At 55.4% G+C, this 15,080-nt stretch overlaps 10 protein-coding genes across 10 annotated transcripts; 4 read left to right on the top strand and 6 right to left on the bottom strand.

Annotated features, from left to right (window-relative positions):
• Positions 1 to 13: 13 nt before the first annotated feature.
• HPODL_00786 (uncharacterized protein) lies at positions 14 to 397 on the top strand (the record flags this gene model as incomplete). Its single annotated transcript, XM_014080749.1, has 1 exon — positions 14 to 397. One exon carries the CDS (start codon positions 14 to 16, stop codon positions 395 to 397), a length of 384 nt encoding a protein of 127 aa, XP_013936224.1.
• A 40-nt stretch (positions 398 to 437) lies between these two features.
• Positions 438 to 1,565, bottom strand: HPODL_00785 (40S ribosomal protein S13; the record flags this gene model as incomplete). Its single annotated transcript, XM_014080748.1, has 2 exons — positions 438 to 872; positions 1,164 to 1,565. 2 exons carry the CDS (start codon positions 1,563 to 1,565, stop codon positions 438 to 440), a joined length of 837 nt encoding a protein of 278 aa, XP_013936223.1.
• Positions 1,566 to 1,602: 37 nt separating this feature from the next.
• HPODL_00784 (Rab GDP-dissociation inhibitor) lies at positions 1,603 to 2,946 on the bottom strand (the record flags this gene model as incomplete). Its single annotated transcript, XM_014080747.1, has 1 exon — positions 1,603 to 2,946. The coding sequence occupies one exon, from the start codon at positions 2,944 to 2,946 to the stop codon at positions 1,603 to 1,605; it is 1,344 nt and encodes a 447-aa protein (XP_013936222.1).
• An 83-nt stretch (positions 2,947 to 3,029) lies between these two features.
• On the bottom strand, positions 3,030 to 4,325 carry HPODL_00783 (gamma-glutamyl phosphate reductase; the record flags this gene model as incomplete). The annotated part of the gene is made up of 1 exon (XM_014080746.1): positions 3,030 to 4,325. One exon carries the CDS (start codon positions 4,323 to 4,325, stop codon positions 3,030 to 3,032), a length of 1,296 nt encoding a protein of 431 aa, XP_013936221.1.
• A 1,814-nt stretch (positions 4,326 to 6,139) lies between these two features.
• On the bottom strand, positions 6,140 to 6,544 carry HPODL_00782 (putative FKBP-type peptidyl-prolyl isomerase; the record flags this gene model as incomplete). The annotated part of the gene is made up of 1 exon (XM_014080745.1): positions 6,140 to 6,544. One exon carries the CDS (start codon positions 6,542 to 6,544, stop codon positions 6,140 to 6,142), a length of 405 nt encoding a protein of 134 aa, XP_013936220.1.
• A 268-nt stretch (positions 6,545 to 6,812) lies between these two features.
• HPODL_00781 (uncharacterized protein) lies at positions 6,813 to 7,433 on the top strand (the record flags this gene model as incomplete). The annotated part of the gene is made up of 1 exon (XM_014080744.1): positions 6,813 to 7,433. One exon carries the CDS (start codon positions 6,813 to 6,815, stop codon positions 7,431 to 7,433), a length of 621 nt encoding a protein of 206 aa, XP_013936219.1.
• A 142-nt stretch (positions 7,434 to 7,575) lies between these two features.
• HPODL_00780 (putative AAA family ATPase) lies at positions 7,576 to 11,142 on the top strand (the record flags this gene model as incomplete). The annotated part of the gene is made up of 1 exon (XM_014080743.1): positions 7,576 to 11,142. One exon carries the CDS (start codon positions 7,576 to 7,578, stop codon positions 11,140 to 11,142), a length of 3,567 nt encoding a protein of 1,188 aa, XP_013936218.1.
• HPODL_00779 (Conserved hypothetical membrane protein) lies at positions 11,139 to 13,013 on the bottom strand (the record flags this gene model as incomplete). The annotated part of the gene is made up of 1 exon (XM_014080742.1): positions 11,139 to 13,013. One exon carries the CDS (start codon positions 13,011 to 13,013, stop codon positions 11,139 to 11,141), a length of 1,875 nt encoding a protein of 624 aa, XP_013936217.1.
• An 89-nt stretch (positions 13,014 to 13,102) lies between these two features.
• Positions 13,103 to 13,525, top strand: HPODL_00778 (uncharacterized protein; the record flags this gene model as incomplete). Its single annotated transcript, XM_014080741.1, has 1 exon — positions 13,103 to 13,525. One exon carries the CDS (start codon positions 13,103 to 13,105, stop codon positions 13,523 to 13,525), a length of 423 nt encoding a protein of 140 aa, XP_013936216.1.
• A 67-nt stretch (positions 13,526 to 13,592) lies between these two features.
• On the bottom strand, positions 13,593 to 15,044 carry HPODL_00777 (Protein MGA1; the record flags this gene model as incomplete). Its single annotated transcript, XM_014080740.1, has 1 exon — positions 13,593 to 15,044. The coding sequence occupies one exon, from the start codon at positions 15,042 to 15,044 to the stop codon at positions 13,593 to 13,595; it is 1,452 nt and encodes a 483-aa protein (XP_013936215.1).
• Positions 15,045 to 15,080: the final 36 nt, after the last annotated feature.

The following is a 15,080-nucleotide window of genomic DNA, read 5'->3' as shown; positions in this document are numbered from 1 at the left end:
AGAGATTTTGCATATGATCACGGTGAAGGCGAAAAGACAGGGCCTGACGGTGTTTGTGAGTGTGCCGCCTGGGTCCGGGGTGGGGGAGCTGAAACAGCGGCTGGCAGAGATGCTGAACAGCGCGGGCGGACTGCTGTTGCACAGTGAGCCTGTGGGGCTATCGCAAACAGATGTGGACGTGCCAGTGCCCTCGTTCGAGGAAGCCGAGGAGGACGAGGAGGCGGCCCAGAGCGACGAGGCCGAAGAGGGAAGAGAGAAAGTCACCGCTGAGGGATTGCGGATTGCAGTGCTGGACGACGAGATCCGTGAGGTGGACGAATTGGAGCTGCACGACGGGCTCGCGGTGGCGTTTGCGTGGGGGGACGAACAGTTCAGCGTGGCCCAACCGCAAGAATAACTACGCATAATCTAAAAGTGACTTTATTACTAAACACTGCCTAGTTAACCAGGGCAGAAGCAGTGGCAGACTCGTATTTCCAGGTTGGTGGCAGCACAGCAACAGTTCTGTAGTATCTGGCGAGTCTGTGGATTCTGGACTCGATCAGAATCAGTCTGAACTTGGAGTCCTTGTCCTTTCTGTTTCTCTCCAAGTGCTTTCTCACGGAAACAGCCTTCTTGATCAGGTAGTACAGGTCCTCTGGGATCTCTGGAGCAAGACCGTTGGACTTGAGAATTCTCAGAATCTTGTTACCGGTGATCACCTTGGCCTGGTTGACTCCGTGGGCGTCTCTCAGAATAACACCAATCTGAGAAGGAGTCAGACCCTTTCTGGCGTACTTGATAATCTGCTCAACAACATCCTCGGAGGAAAGCTTGAACCAGGATGGAACGTTTCTCGAGTATGGAATGGCGGAGGAAGAAATTCCTTTTCCCTGGACGGTTAGTATTCGATACTTATCCAATACATGGCATAGGATTGGTGCTGCGCAGCTTGCACCGCTGCAGCCCGAATCAAAGGCGTGTATTGGGCAAAAGGCTACCCACTTTGCTGTGCATACGACCCATGTTGATAGAATAGTTTGAATAAAAATTTTTTGATGTTGAAAATTATCTACCCGTGCGCACGTGACTAGAGTGCAGGGCTAAAAGCCCTGGCATACCACTGATCCCAAGACTGTCTTGGTCCCTGGGAATCAGACTGCGACCATCGGCCACTATTCTACCTCGGCCCTCAGATCCTCCCAATCCTCCTCATCAGCCACCTCCACAAACCGGTTCGCGCTCACCTCGCCCTTGAACTGCTCCAGACACCCCGCGTACAGCATCTTGGCGTCCTGTTTTGCCGTCAGCGGACGGTGGTACACCAGCACGAGTGGATTGCTCAGTCGGCCGTCGTCCAGCGTTTTCGAATAGCTGAGCACCACGAACCGAGGCGAATTGTCGGGCAATTCCTCGAGCAGCGCGTCGATCGACTCGATCTTGTCGTCCGGTTCCTCGTACAACACTTCGTACGACTGCGGGTCGATCATGTACACCTGTGCTTGCAGTGTGTTGCTGCGCGCGCTCGAAATGCGAAACTTGCGCAGTTTCTGTAACGTGGGGGTGGAGAACGAATACAGCGACATGATAAGAAAAAAAAATATATATTTAACCTGTCTACTGCTAGCTCAACCCCGCGAGCTCGGCCTCCTCCTCTACGGTGGCACGTTTTTTCAGCACCAGGTCGTGGCCCGTGACCCGCTTGTAAATGTCCTTGACGTCGTCTGTCGTGGACTCGAAGTGGGACGATGGGTCGTAAGACTTGGAGATGTAGATGTGGTCCTTGGAGCCATCCTCGATCGGCTCGTACAGCTCAGCAATGCCCATGAGCACGTCTTTGGTGGCTCCGATCACCTTGAAGGCGGGCTCCAGCTCCAAGTGGGGTTTATCAGTCTCGATGATCGTCGAGATGATGGCCAGATAGTAGCCCTTGGCACAGATATTGTGGGCGGACGAGACTGTCGCGATGTAGATGTCGTTTTTCCTGCCCACCTGGTTCTGCGGGATAATGATCTGCGCCGAATCTGCGTCCGAGGTGTTGGGAATAGGATGGTCCAGAATGCACATGGCCCTGATCACCTTCTGGCCCGTGCTCTTAACTTTCTCTGGGAAGTACGTGGGGTCGGCAATCACCACTGGCGCCTTGGCCACGCCCTCTTTGGTCTTGACACCGGCAAACTTGCCGTCCTCGTATAACACCTCCTCGATAGGCGTGTCCAGCATGAACGTTCCGCCGTAGATGGCCGAAAGTCTGGCAAATCCCTGCGGCAGCTCGCCGAGCCCGTACAGGGGATAAATGTATGGTGACTTGCCGTATCTGGCAACAGAGCCCAGATAAAGGACTATTCTGTCGTACGTCTCTCTGGCCGGCTGAGACAGGTAGTCGTCATTCGACCACAGCGCCATGGCGTGGCCAATGAAATCCTTTGTGCCCCTTTCCAGCCCGTACTTGTTGTACAGCTCATCCATGGTGATTTTGTCCAAATCGACGCCGCCGTGCGTCGAAACCTCGTCCTCCTTGTATTTGATGATAAACTCCAGGAAGTTCTTCATTCTTCTCTTTTCAAAGAAGCCCATCAGCGGCGAAGAGATCGCCTCTGTCTGGTTCGAAGGCACCTTTGCGATCCGGCCGCCTCTGTACACATATGAGCCCGAAATCTGCTTGAATTCCATGTACCGGGTGACATCGGTGTGGACGAGGATGTTGGTGAGCTCACCGTTGGACATAAGGAACTTCGGGATCAGATCCACGCACCAGTCGCGGTCCTTGCCGAACTGGTCGCTGTACGGCTTGCTGGGCTTGAATTTGGAGTACAGTTGGGTCAGATTCAGCGAGGCGCTCTCGCCGCCGTAATAGTCCTGCTTGTCGATGTGGAGCACTTTCTTACCGTCAATTGAGAGCAGTCCAGACAGAATGCACTCTGTCAGGCCTGTGCCGAGCACAATAACGTCGTAGTCGCCTTCCATAAGAATAAATTGTGTTAAAACGACAGGATTTATTTTTTGATTGCCTTCCTGCACCGACGGGTCGAAAATTAAATCGAATTAAATTAAATATTTAATTTCTTGTGCTTGAACACACGCGTCCCGCCCGCGCCCTTGTAGTCGCCGGCTACCTGGCCGTTACCACGCAGCTGGTAATAGTAGCACACAAGCCCCTCGAGCCCCACAGGGCCGCGCGCGTGAATTTTGTTGGTCGAAATGCCAACCTCTGTCCCGAACCCATACCGGAACCCGTCAGCAAACCGGGTCGAGCAGTTCCAATAAACGCCTGCCGAGTCGATCCCCGCAAGGAACTTCTCTGCCGTCACCTTGTCCTCTGTCACAATACAGTCTGTGTGTTTCGAAGAATGCTCGTTGATGTGTAAAATGGCCTCCTCGACGCTTGCAACGCTCTTGACGGCCACGTCTAGTGACAGGAACTCGCGCGAAAAATCAGATTCTTCCGCCAGCACGCTCTGTGGCTGGTCCTTAAACAGCTCCGCCGACAAATGGCATGTCACGCCGGCCTCGCGCAGTGCCTGCAACACTTTTTCGTGGCTACCATCTTGAACGAGCTGCGAATGAAGGAGCACCGTTTCCACGGCATTGCAGCCCGCAGGATAGTTAGTTTTCGCGTCCACAATTATCCGGCACGCCTTTGCGAGATCTGCCGCCTTGTCCACGAAAATCGAGCATATTCCATCCGCGTGGCCAAGCACAGGAATTTTGGTATTTTCTTTAATATTTCTCACTAGCTCGTTCGAGCCGCGCGGAATCACCAGATCAATGTACTTGTCCTGTTTGAGCAGGTCTCCGACCTCCTCGCGCGTGCTGATCAGCTGGATCGCGTTCTTTGGAACAGCAGTGTCCTCCAAAACCTTGTTGATCACCTTCGCCATCGCCTGGAACGTATGCAGGGACTCCTTTCCGCCCTTTAAAATCGCCGCATTGCCCGACTTGATGGCCAATGCCGTGATGTTGGCAATCACCTCCGGCCGGCTCTCGAAAATGATCAGCAGAACGCCCACGGGACATGTCAGCCGGGTCAACGTGAGCCCGTCGTCGAGCTCTGTCGCCAAAGTCACTCTGTTGAGCGGGTCTTCCAGATTGGAAACATCCAGCACGCCCTCGCACATCGAGTCAAACTTGCCGTTCTTGGACAAATCGAGCCGCTTGATCAGCGACGACGACAGCTCGTTCGTCTCGGCGAGCTCCATGTCCTTTCTGTTGGCGGCCAGGATATCTTCCTTGGCAGACTCAAGCCCCTGTTTAATCTGGTACAGAGCAAGCGATCGCTGCTCGTCCGACAGCGTCTTAAGCACGGTGGAGGCCAAATGGGCCTGCTGGGCAATTGCTTTGGACATGGTGCGGATGACTAAATTTTTTTTTTAATCGATTTCTTACATAAGCAGCACGTTGGCAATTAGACGAGGCTCGGCGCCCTGTATGAGCCGCTCTTTCGTGGTGGCGTGCGGTTTTTTAGCGCATGCAAAGTGGTAATCGGGGAGACAAGCCAAAGGCACTGTACAGGGTCTTAGGGTGCACGTCACGTGTGTCTAGGTGGAAGCTCAATACGAAATTGCAGGTGAAACACTGCGCTAGCATGTTTGCCATTATGGCCGTGGCAGTGCTTGTTGGTGGTGAAATGATCTTCAGGAGACAAACGCGCCCCACGATCTGCAAACAAGAGAGTGTGCCTGAACACGGTGCGAAAGGAGGCTCCACGGGCGAGTGTGGATCTAGAATCTGGGTTTAAATCCCAGAAAGGAAGGAATTGTTTGCTGCAAACACTCAATTACGCCGAAAAGGGAAGTGAAGAAGGCTCCGTTAGGAGGCTTGGCTATTTTTAGCAGCTGGCGAAACTGAAATGAGCAACTCCTTGACACGACGGTGCGGTTGTTATCGCAGGCTCCACAATAATAGCAGCAAGCATAGAGTTTTAACCGCAGCAATTGTTCACCGTGTTGGGCTATTGTTTGCTAGAATTTTCTGCTTCATGTAATTTCCGAAAACGGAAAGTCCTCGAATCCGGTATCGTGAATGAAAAATTTTCTGGATGATCCCCTATAGGAGGTGGCGAGATATAAATAGAGCCAATTCCCACTGGTGGATTCTCACCATATTAATTAATCGAAATGCAATTCTCTAAGGTTATTGTCGCTCTCGCTGCTGTCGCTTCTGTTCAAGCTGCTAACAACTCTTCTGAGACCTCTTCGGTCTCTACTGCCGGCGCTGCTGTGAACACCTACGGTTCCGTTGCTCTTGGTGCCGGTCTTGCTGCTGCTTTGGCTCTCTTCTAAGCACGAAGTTTTGTGAAACTACTCGGTACAATATGCGCTTCCATTTGCTAGACTCATTATATAATCCCGTGCCAGGTGGAACTGGACTGTTCTATTTCTGATAGTCCGTTTTGTATTAATTTATTTATGCTTGGAAGGATATGAAGACGGTAGTTATGTAGCCGGATTAATTTTAATTTATTGACCTGTAAGGCTTAGCCTTCCGTACATCTGTAATTTCCTGTCTGTTTTTCTTTTATCTGCCGTCGCGTCGATTTCTACGCGTCATGGAAATTGCCCATGAATCCGGTCTCCTGGCTCTCGCCGCCAGCGTGCGCCCACGCAAGCGACTTCGCCCTTGCACGGAGGTCATCTCGCTTGTCAGCTCCGAAGGCCAGAGCTACGACGACGAGCTCGAGGTCACAAACTCCACAGACAGCGAGAACGAACTCAGTGAGGACAACATCGGGCTCGAGGCTGCCAGACGCAGCCAGGCTCTTGAATCTCAATGTGGATCTCAAAGTGGAGCCCCCAATGGAACCCCCAATGGGACTCACAACGAGACCCCCCACTCACAATCCCGCGAACCTTCTGCCACGCCCTCTATGACACCCTCTGCCTCACAAGACAGCCCGCATCTCGAACCTTCACACATCACGGTGGAATCGCAGTCCTCTTCCGAGCTCACGAAGACGTCCGTCGCACGCGCAACGTCGCCCATCACCGCGGCTATCCCACAATCCACACAACTTCCCCCAACTTCTCTTAAAAAAACACTCCCCCATCTGGCCAAGCCCATCGCCGTACCAGCGCAACCACGGTACCGCGTGGGCCTGTCCAAAAGAGCACGAGTCGATCCTTTACATTCCTACTTAAAGAAAAGCCAGCCGCCACAGCCCTCATAGCTCGTCGTGCGGTGTCACAATTTCCAAAAGCTCCGTGTCAAACACCAAAGTGGCGTCCGGTGGAATCACAGCTCCGGCCCCACGCTTGCCGTACGCCAGCTCCGGCGGAATGGTGAGCCGCCGTTTCTCGCCCACACACATGTCCATCAGTCCCTGGTCCCAGCCCTTGATCACGTGCCCCACGCCGAGCACGAATTTCAGTGGCTGGTCGCGCTCGACGGACGAGTCGAACACTTCCTGTGTGTCGAACAGTCTCCCCGTGTAATGCATCTTGACGTGGTCACCGGGCGCAGTCTTCTTTGTGCACTCTTCTGGTGGCACTCTGTGGAGGATGCCTATCTGGAGCTCCGCGCTGGCGACAGCAGCCAATGCCAAAACCGTTAACGTTCTGAAATTCATAATGACAGTTTTTATCGACGCAGCACAAATTATTTTTCTCTGCAGCAGATCCACGTCGCTCGACGCAAAACGACCGCCACGAACTTGAAGGTGCGTGTCAGGGCGTCAATCGCCTATAGCATGCTCATGGCAGCTACACGGGGGAAATGCAGCCTCTCGCCCAACTGCTCCAGAAATTGCATTGGCTGGAGCGCAAACCAACTGTGTACAGACTATTAATTCTATTTATTGTATTTACTACATTTATTATTTTTCGCGTCCCCGTCCCATGTCCCTCACAAACGAAGAGTTGCTCGGGTTGCACAACCAGGACGAACCGGAGCTGCCAAAAAAACGGCGCACGGTGCACAAATTGACCGACGAGCTGCTACTGGGGCCCCGCGGCCTGCCCGCGCTGCACAAATCGCTGAAGAAGTATAGATTCCATCACAAGCGCGCCGCAGACAGAAGACGCGACGAATACACGAGATCGCACCATTTCGACAACCTCACGCGGCTTTTGCACATTTACCAGGCCTGGGGCCACGATATCTACCCGCAGTACAAGTTTAGGGACTTTATTCCGGTGCTGAGCCGCGCCGTGGGCAGTACGGAGGTGCGAAACTACAAACGGCAGCTGATGCGTGGGGAGACAGCTGGGGAGGTAGCTGGGGAGGCAGTTGGGGGAGAGCGTCAGACAGCTGAGCGTGCTCGGCAGGAGGAGGAGCTGGATCAGGAACTGGATCAGGAGCTGGAGCGGGAGCCTAGGCGCGGCGACGAGCTGTTTGTGTCCGACGATGAGCTGTACACGCCGATGGGGCAAGTTTCCGGGCAAGTGCCGAGCCACGCGGCCGAGAACAGCGGCCCATCCGCCGAGGAGCTGGAGCTGGCGCGCGAGTTTGGGTTTTAGACAGGCTCCTTACTGACACATAATTCGATGGCAGTGTATAGTGCATTTTTTTCGTGTGATTTTGCTTTAACAAATAACTCTGTCAGACGTAAGCAAGACAGGCAATTGGCGCAGACGAAAACCGAGCCACTTGATCTTTGCGATGACGCGCACAAGACGGAATACTGGGTTTTTCAGTGACGACTCGGACGCGGGCACCGCTCCTGTGGACGACGACGCCCGGTCGCGGCGCAAGCGGTCTGTGCCCCTTGACGAGGACTCAGACTCGGACGTGGTGCGGCCGCACCGCACGCGGGGCCGTCGGTCGGTCAATTACAACGAGGACGCGCTGCTGGCTGCGCTGGACGACGAGATCGGCGACGGAGGCGATCCAGACGACCGCGGTGTCGGGCGCAAGCGGCGACGCACGCGCTCGCGGCCTGCCGAGGACGACGATTTCGACGAGGACGACGCTGTGGCGAGCGACTCGCACGACTTTGACGACGACGGCTCGTTCAGCTCGGACGACTCGCTGCGGCCGCGCAGACGGCGACAGCCGGGGTTTATTGTGAAGGACGACGAGGACGTGGCGTCGGACGAGGAGTACGACGTGCGGGCAGAAAGAAATCGCCGCAACGGGCGCCCGAAGCGCAGGGGCCGTGGCCGTCCGCGGAAAGAGGAAGTCGAGGAATTTGACGACGACGAGAGCGAGGAGGAAGAGTCGCTGACGATTGCCGATGAGCTGAAAGCGCTGCAGGACGACTCGCCGCTGAATTCGCCGGTGCAGCGCAACTTGCGCGAGCGCAAGAACGTGAACTACCAGCTGCCGCCGCCAATGCTGCAGGCGGAGCCAGAACGGTTCGACGTGGCCGACAGCCCACGCAGGGGACGCGCGGGCGGCCGATTTGGCGGCACGGGCACGGCAGTGCCCGCCAGCACGCAGATCAGACGGCTGTTCCCGACGGTGGGGCCGTTTGGCGGCGGCGACGTGCACGCGCTGTTCCAGAACGGCGGCGCCGCAGACACGCTCACGGCGATCGGCAACGTCGAGAGCAGCGACTCCGAGGACGACAACGAGCTGTTCAAGCCGACGGACCCAAACAAGCTGAGCATTGTGACGGTCGACAGCGGCGCGTCGGGCAAGAAGAAAAACACGCTCGCCGACACAGATCCGCTCGGCATCGACACCAACATCGACTTCTCTGTGGTGGGTGGGCTGGATAGCTACATCGACCAGCTCAAGGAGATGATCACGCTGCCACTGCTGTACCCGGAAATATACTCCAAGTTCCACATCACGCCGCCGCGCGGCGTGCTGTTCCACGGTCCGCCTGGTACGGGCAAGACGCTGATGGCGCGGGCGTTGGCCGCGTCGTGCTCGTCGCAGCACCGCAAGGTGACGTTTTTCATGCGCAAGGGCGCCGACTGCCTGTCGAAATGGGTCGGCGAGGCCGAGCGGCACCTGCGGCTGCTTTTTGAAGAGGCCAAGCAGCAGCAGCCTTCGATCATTTTTTTCGACGAGATTGATGGCCTTGCGCCGGTGCGCTCGTCCAAACAGGAACAGATCCACGCGTCGATCGTGTCGACGCTGCTTGCGCTCATGGACGGCATGGACAACCGCGGCCAGGTGATTGTGATCGGTGCCACCAACAGACCCGACTCTATCGACCCGGCGCTGCGGCGGCCCGGCAGATTCGACAGAGAGTTCTATTTCCCGCTGCCGGACGTGAAAGCACGCGAGGAGATCTTGAAAATCCACATGCGCAAATGGGACCACCAGCTGGACGACGGGTTTGTGCGCGAGCTAGCACGGCTCACCAAGGGCTATGGTGGAGCAGATCTCAAGGCGTTGTGCACGGAAAGCGCGCTGAACGCGATCCAGCGCGCGTACCCGCAGATCTACCGTTCCAATGACAAGCTGCGTATCAATATCAACAAGGTGCGTGTGGTGGCGAGCGATTTCACGCGCACGTTGGAACGCATCGTGCCGTCGAGCGCGCGCGCGACCTCGCTCAGCTCGAGCCCGTTGCCCGAAACCGTTGCGCCGCTGCTGCAGCCGCAGCTCGACGACGTGCTTGCGCGCGCCCGCCGCGTGATTCCGAGCGAAAAGCCGCTCTCGCTGCTCGAAGAGAGCCAGTACGTCGATTTGACAGCGTCGAGACCAGACGGCGGGTTCCGCCACCAACAGCTGTTGGCCCGGCTCAACCAGCAGCGCGTGTTCAAGCCGCGGCTGTTGCTTGCGGGCAGCAGAGGCGACGGCCAGGAATACGTCGCCAACGCCGTGCTGCACAGCTTTGAAGGCTTCAACGTGCAGACGCTCGACTTTGCCAAGCTGCACTCCGACGCGTCGATCGCCCCCGAAAATCTCGTGATCCAGCTGTTCCAGGAGCTCAAACGGCACAAGCCCAGTATTCTGTACGTGCCGTACGTGCTGGGCTTCTTGGACGAGATCACGCCGTCGCTGCGGTCCACCATCAGCACGCTCGTGCGCACGCTCGGTGCCAACGACCGCGTGCTCATTTTTGGGATGGTCGAGGAGCAGCATTTGCTCGATGACAGGTACTACGACGAGCTGGCCGCCGTGTTTGGGTTTACGCGCTCCGACGTGGTGCAGCTTGCGCGGCCAGATGAGCGCCAGCGCGAGCGTTTCTTTGAAAGCGTCTGGACATGTTTCCACATGGCCCCACTCGATTACAACGAGCTCAGTTTGCGGCCGAAACGCAAACTAAAAGAATTGCCCAAGGTGGAGGTGGAGGAGCAGCCACAGACCACAGAAAACACAGCCACTAATGACGCAGAGCTTGCCAAGAGCGACATGCGCCTGAAAAACACGCTCAAGGTCAAACTGTCTGGCCTAATGGACCTGTTCAAAGCACGCTACAAACGCTTCAAAAAACCTGTCGTGGACGACGCGTTCCTTGTCCACCTCTTTGAGCCAGAGCCGGACCCAGAGGCGCCGTACCAGCGCCAGGGAGACCGCATTTTGGAGGTTGCCACGGGAAAGCTTTACTACAACATTGATCTCGACGTGATCGAGGAACGACTCTGGAACGGCTACTATTCGGAACCTCGCCAGTTTCTCAACGACATCGAGATGATCCTGAAGGACGCCAAGACGTCTGGGGAGCGCGACCGCGTGCTCAAGGCCAACGAGATGTACGCAAATGCGCAGGTCGGCATCGAGGAAATGGAGGCTGCGTTTCCCCAGCTAGCGGCCGAGTGGAAGGCTGCCAGACAGCGCGAGAAGCGGCGCGAGGCTGAGTACTTGCGCAAAGTGCGGGAAAAAGAGGAACAGGAGCAAGCCGAACAGGCGGAGCAGGAGCCAGCCGGCTCGATGCAACAGGTGCAGCAGGCACAACTGGTTAATGGGGACTCCACGCAGGGTCACGTGACAGTGGACGCAGTTGCAACCAGCGTGGAGGTGGCACCGGTGGAGCCGGCCGAGCAGCCAGTCAAGGAGGAGCTACAGAAGGAGGTTGAGGAGGAGCAGAAAGAGCAACCCGAGTCCGAGTCGTCGGACGAGGAGTACCCCGAGCCGCCAAAAGAGCAGCTGATCTATTCGGAGGAAAAACTAATTAAACTGCAGCGTCTGTTGCTGGACAAGTCTGCCGGGATGTCTGTGGAGGAGCTGGAGAGATTGGCTTCACGTCTGATCGAAATGATTTGGGACGAGCGGATGAATCTGGACAAAAATGCGCTGCTAGACCGAATGGAGACCCTGCTGCGCTAGCCGTCGTACTCTTCACTCTGCTTGCTCACGTGGAGCTTCTTCTTACGCAGTCGTTTGATCTTTTTGAGCAGTCGCAACTTCTTTTTGCTCTCTTGCTCTTTGACCCTGGTATAGAACCTCATTGTGAACGGCAGCAGGCAGTTGGTGGCCACGACCCAGCCTATCAGGACGCACACGTTGCGCGGCATGTTGGCGTGCTTATAAGTGTTGAACAGCAGCGTTTTGTACAGGTCGTAGCCGTTCTTTATAGGCATCATGTATCCATAACGATAAAACTTCGGACTCAAGTTGAGGGGGTAGTATGTGGGGGCGATGTTCGACACCATCCAGAAAAACATCCACATCGGGATTAGGTTTGGTTTGGCAGCCTGCAGAAAGATGCTAATATTCTCGTTGACACCACCAAGCGACGACAGCACCAGGTACGACACGAGCCAGAAGATGAGAAACCCCACCTTATGTGGGTACGCTGTGTATATGTCGATTTGGAAGAACACCTGCACCAGCGTGTACCCTAGCCCGAGCACCAGGTACGTTATCTGCGAAGAGATCAGCCGGAACGCTAGAAACGAGCCGTCTTTGAGCTGCGACGCGATTTTGTTGTGGTATGGCTGGAAAAACGCAAACTGTAGTAGCGACAACAGATGCAAGTAAACAAGGCCGAACTGCTGCGGACCAGCGACGATCGGCACCAGAAGGTGTGAGGGGGTGAGATCAGTAGTTTTGAAAATGATTGGCGTCAAAAGTTGCTGCAGACTATTCAATTTCTGCTCGTCCGACAGCTCTTCCAGGAGACGAGCGGTCATGTTGGGCTGTAATTCGGTGAAAAATGTTTGCAGCTGCGCAAAGCCGCGCGTGAAGTACGACGACTCGGCCACATAGTCGCGGCCCGTCTCGTAGATCACCTCCACCACGTCCGACGTGTTGAAGCTCGTGCCCTTCTGCAGCGCTTCCAGATAACGTGACCCGGCTCCTGGCTGTACAAGTACAGCGCCCCAGATTTGCTGTCTGTAAACTTTGTGTGAGAGAATCGAGTGCAACTGATCTGTGTCGTTGGAGATCGTCTGGTACGGCTTAGGGAGCCATGTGCCAATCAATGGCATCATTTTGGTAGCCTCGACGACGTACTGCGAAAGCAGGTCGTTCTCATCAACAACGACCCAAAAATGGAAGCTTCTAAGCCGCGAGTTGCGGTGGTACATGGCTCCCCAGTATAGACTGTATATGGCCATAATTACGCCGGTAATGAAAGCGTAGCCCTTGACGAAATGGAGCACGGTCTTGATTTTGTTGAATTTGGGGTCAAAAAAGCCGATTTTGGTGAGCTTGTCCTTGACTTCGTTGGTGACCTGGCGTCGGATGCTGTTGAGCTTCGTGATGGTGGGGGCTCGGGACAAAGACGTCGTCTGACCCACGTCGTCGTGGTCGCTTTCTGTGTCCGAGTCGTCGCTGTTAAGCACCGCAGAAATGACCTCCTCATTGGCGTCGTTGGCAGAGCTGGGAATCAGGCCATCCACGTAAAATGGCGACGTTCCAGGGGCCGTCTGCTGTGTGAATTGTCTGGTGAGTCGTCGGCTGGACGGCTCCTGCAACCCCTCCTCAGAAACGGCACGTTTCAGCCACGAGGTAAGCGTAGAGGCGCGTCTGCGGAACCCAGAATTGCGACGTGGGTGCGAATCTGGCGTTTTCGGGTCGTCTGCTGCCCAGGGCGCCGGCACAGACGCAGTGGAGTTCTGTCTTGTTTTAGGCTGGTCTGGAGGGTGATACGACCGGACATGCTGGCCAGTCGACAGGGGATCGGAGTCAAGCGACCGCAACGACAGCGACGACAGTGACGCCTCATCTATCTGCGAAAGTCGCAAAGGGTCCATAGAAAAGAGTGGAATTTTAATTAATTCCCTATCTGAAATTGATAATCAAATTACACTGATTTTTTTTTAATTATTTTTTTCTAGATCTCATGTCGAAGCTTCTGCAAACAGAAATTCAGCAGAAGCTCAGCCAAGCAAATATGCGAATAGCCGACTGGCTGGGTGGCGAGAGCAGTGGGTCACCGGAAAAGAACGCTTTTGAGGACTTACCCGTGATCAAGCCGGGCGCAGGTCTTGATCTGTCCTCAGATGCGGCTAGAATAGGCGATTTCACGTCAGGAAAGGTGGTGAAAAAAGTGAAGAACCCTCAACGACCGCAGTCTCGGTCGCTGCAGGCGCTGCAGAACAAGCTACGAAATGCCAACAGAGACAAGGCGCGCGCCAGAGTGGAAAAAACGAAGCGGGAGGCCACAAGGCCAGCCTCGGGTGAGGATGACTCGGATGAGGACGAGGTGGTGCAACGGAAACGAAGCGGTACCACCGCCAAGAAGGTCAGTAAGCGGCCATTTTAGCATCGAATATTGATATCGCATTCAAAACAAATAGAAATAATCTAATACACTAGAAAAATAGTACAAATTAGTCTTGGACAAGCGAACTGAGTTTGAGTTTCTTTTTGGCCATCAAATCTTCCTCAGGCTCAGAATCGGAGTCGAACGAGCGCTTTGTGTCCTTCTGAGCGGCAGGCTCGATGGACTGGAGGTGCGACTGGGACTCTGAGTTGAGAAGGTCCGAGATGGAGGAGTTCCTGCCCCCACTAGAAGTTTGTGGGTTGGTAACGGTGATGAGCGGCACCATAGAAGATGGTGGCCCCACGATGGAGGACCCCACAGAGGTCCTGCTGAAGATGGAGTTGGAACCGCCGGTGGAAATGGAGGAGACCGAGTTTATGTTGTGCTGGACATCGTATACAGAGGGTCTCATTTGCATAATGCGCTGGTGGGAAGGAGGTTGTGGGGGCGGCGTGGTCCTGCGTGGGGTGAGTGGTTGCGAAGGTGCGGGTCTGGAGACGGGGGAGTTAAAGCGATGGGGAGGCAGGGCCGGCGACTGTGGAGCAGGCGACTGAGGGAAGTACTCGTTCGGAATGGACCGCGGCAGGCGCATTTCGTGCTGCATCAGGGGTGCAGACATTTTGGGATATGAGCCCGTTCGTCTTTGGTTCGCAACATGGGGTGGCGCTGGCAGGGGAGGGTACTGCTGGTCGGAATGGGGGTAATATTGTAATGGTACATGGTTCTGCGGGGGGAGTGGTGCTATGTGCGGCGCTGGGGCTAAAGGGTCCAAAAACACCGACGGATATCTGTTTCGGGACGAGGACTGGAACGAAACCTCAGTGTTGTCGCTGATGTGTGTATTAATAGTCGCATTTCGGGACTTGTGTTCCACGTCCGGCATGGAAGGCAAAACAATGTGACTGTTGTACTCGTAGGATACTTGCTGATGCGGTGGGGGCGGCGGCGGGACATCATGGTACGGGATGTACACCGTGGGCTGGTACTCCACGGGCTGGTAGAAATGGTCATAATGCGGCTGTTGGGGCGGATAATACTGCGCAGCGACAAACTCTGTTGCCTGTTCGGACGTAGCCTTTGTAGTGCCCGATGAGCGTCTTTTGATGTAGCAGAGCGACCCTTCATCGCCCTTACGGAATCTCCCCGTGGAGTGGCGGAACTCCCACACCTGCATATTTTTCAGCTCCTCCTCAGACAAGCCCTCGTTCGGCCTGGAAGGTGGAACAGGAGGAGGGTTGTTGTCGCACACTTTGTGGAAACCGTACATGTGCAGCTGTCTCACAAAGGACGCAACGTTGCCGTGCTTGAAATAGCCCGTCAAGGCGTTCGCAAACTCTGCTCCGGGCAGTAACGCAAACGTGGTAAAGTCGTTTTGGTACGTCCTGCTCCACCATATCAGATGGGAGAGCTGGGGATCATTGAGCATGGCATACAGCTTCTGGACAAACGCGGAGACCTTGGGTGGCGGGGTGGGCTCCTGGTGTTGGCCCAAAGAGGGTTTCCTGTCCGACTGGGCCATAAAAGGCGGCAGTATTGGAGGATGCCCGTGGGAATT

Source organism: Ogataea parapolymorpha, chromosome III, assembly GCF_000187245.1.
Source record: "Ogataea parapolymorpha DL-1 chromosome III, whole genome shotgun sequence".
Taxonomy (NCBI): Eukaryota; Fungi; Ascomycota; class Pichiomycetes; order Pichiales; family Pichiaceae; genus Ogataea; species Ogataea parapolymorpha.
The sequence above is the reverse complement of the archived record's forward strand: the minus strand, read 5'-3'. Positions and strand labels throughout refer to the sequence as shown.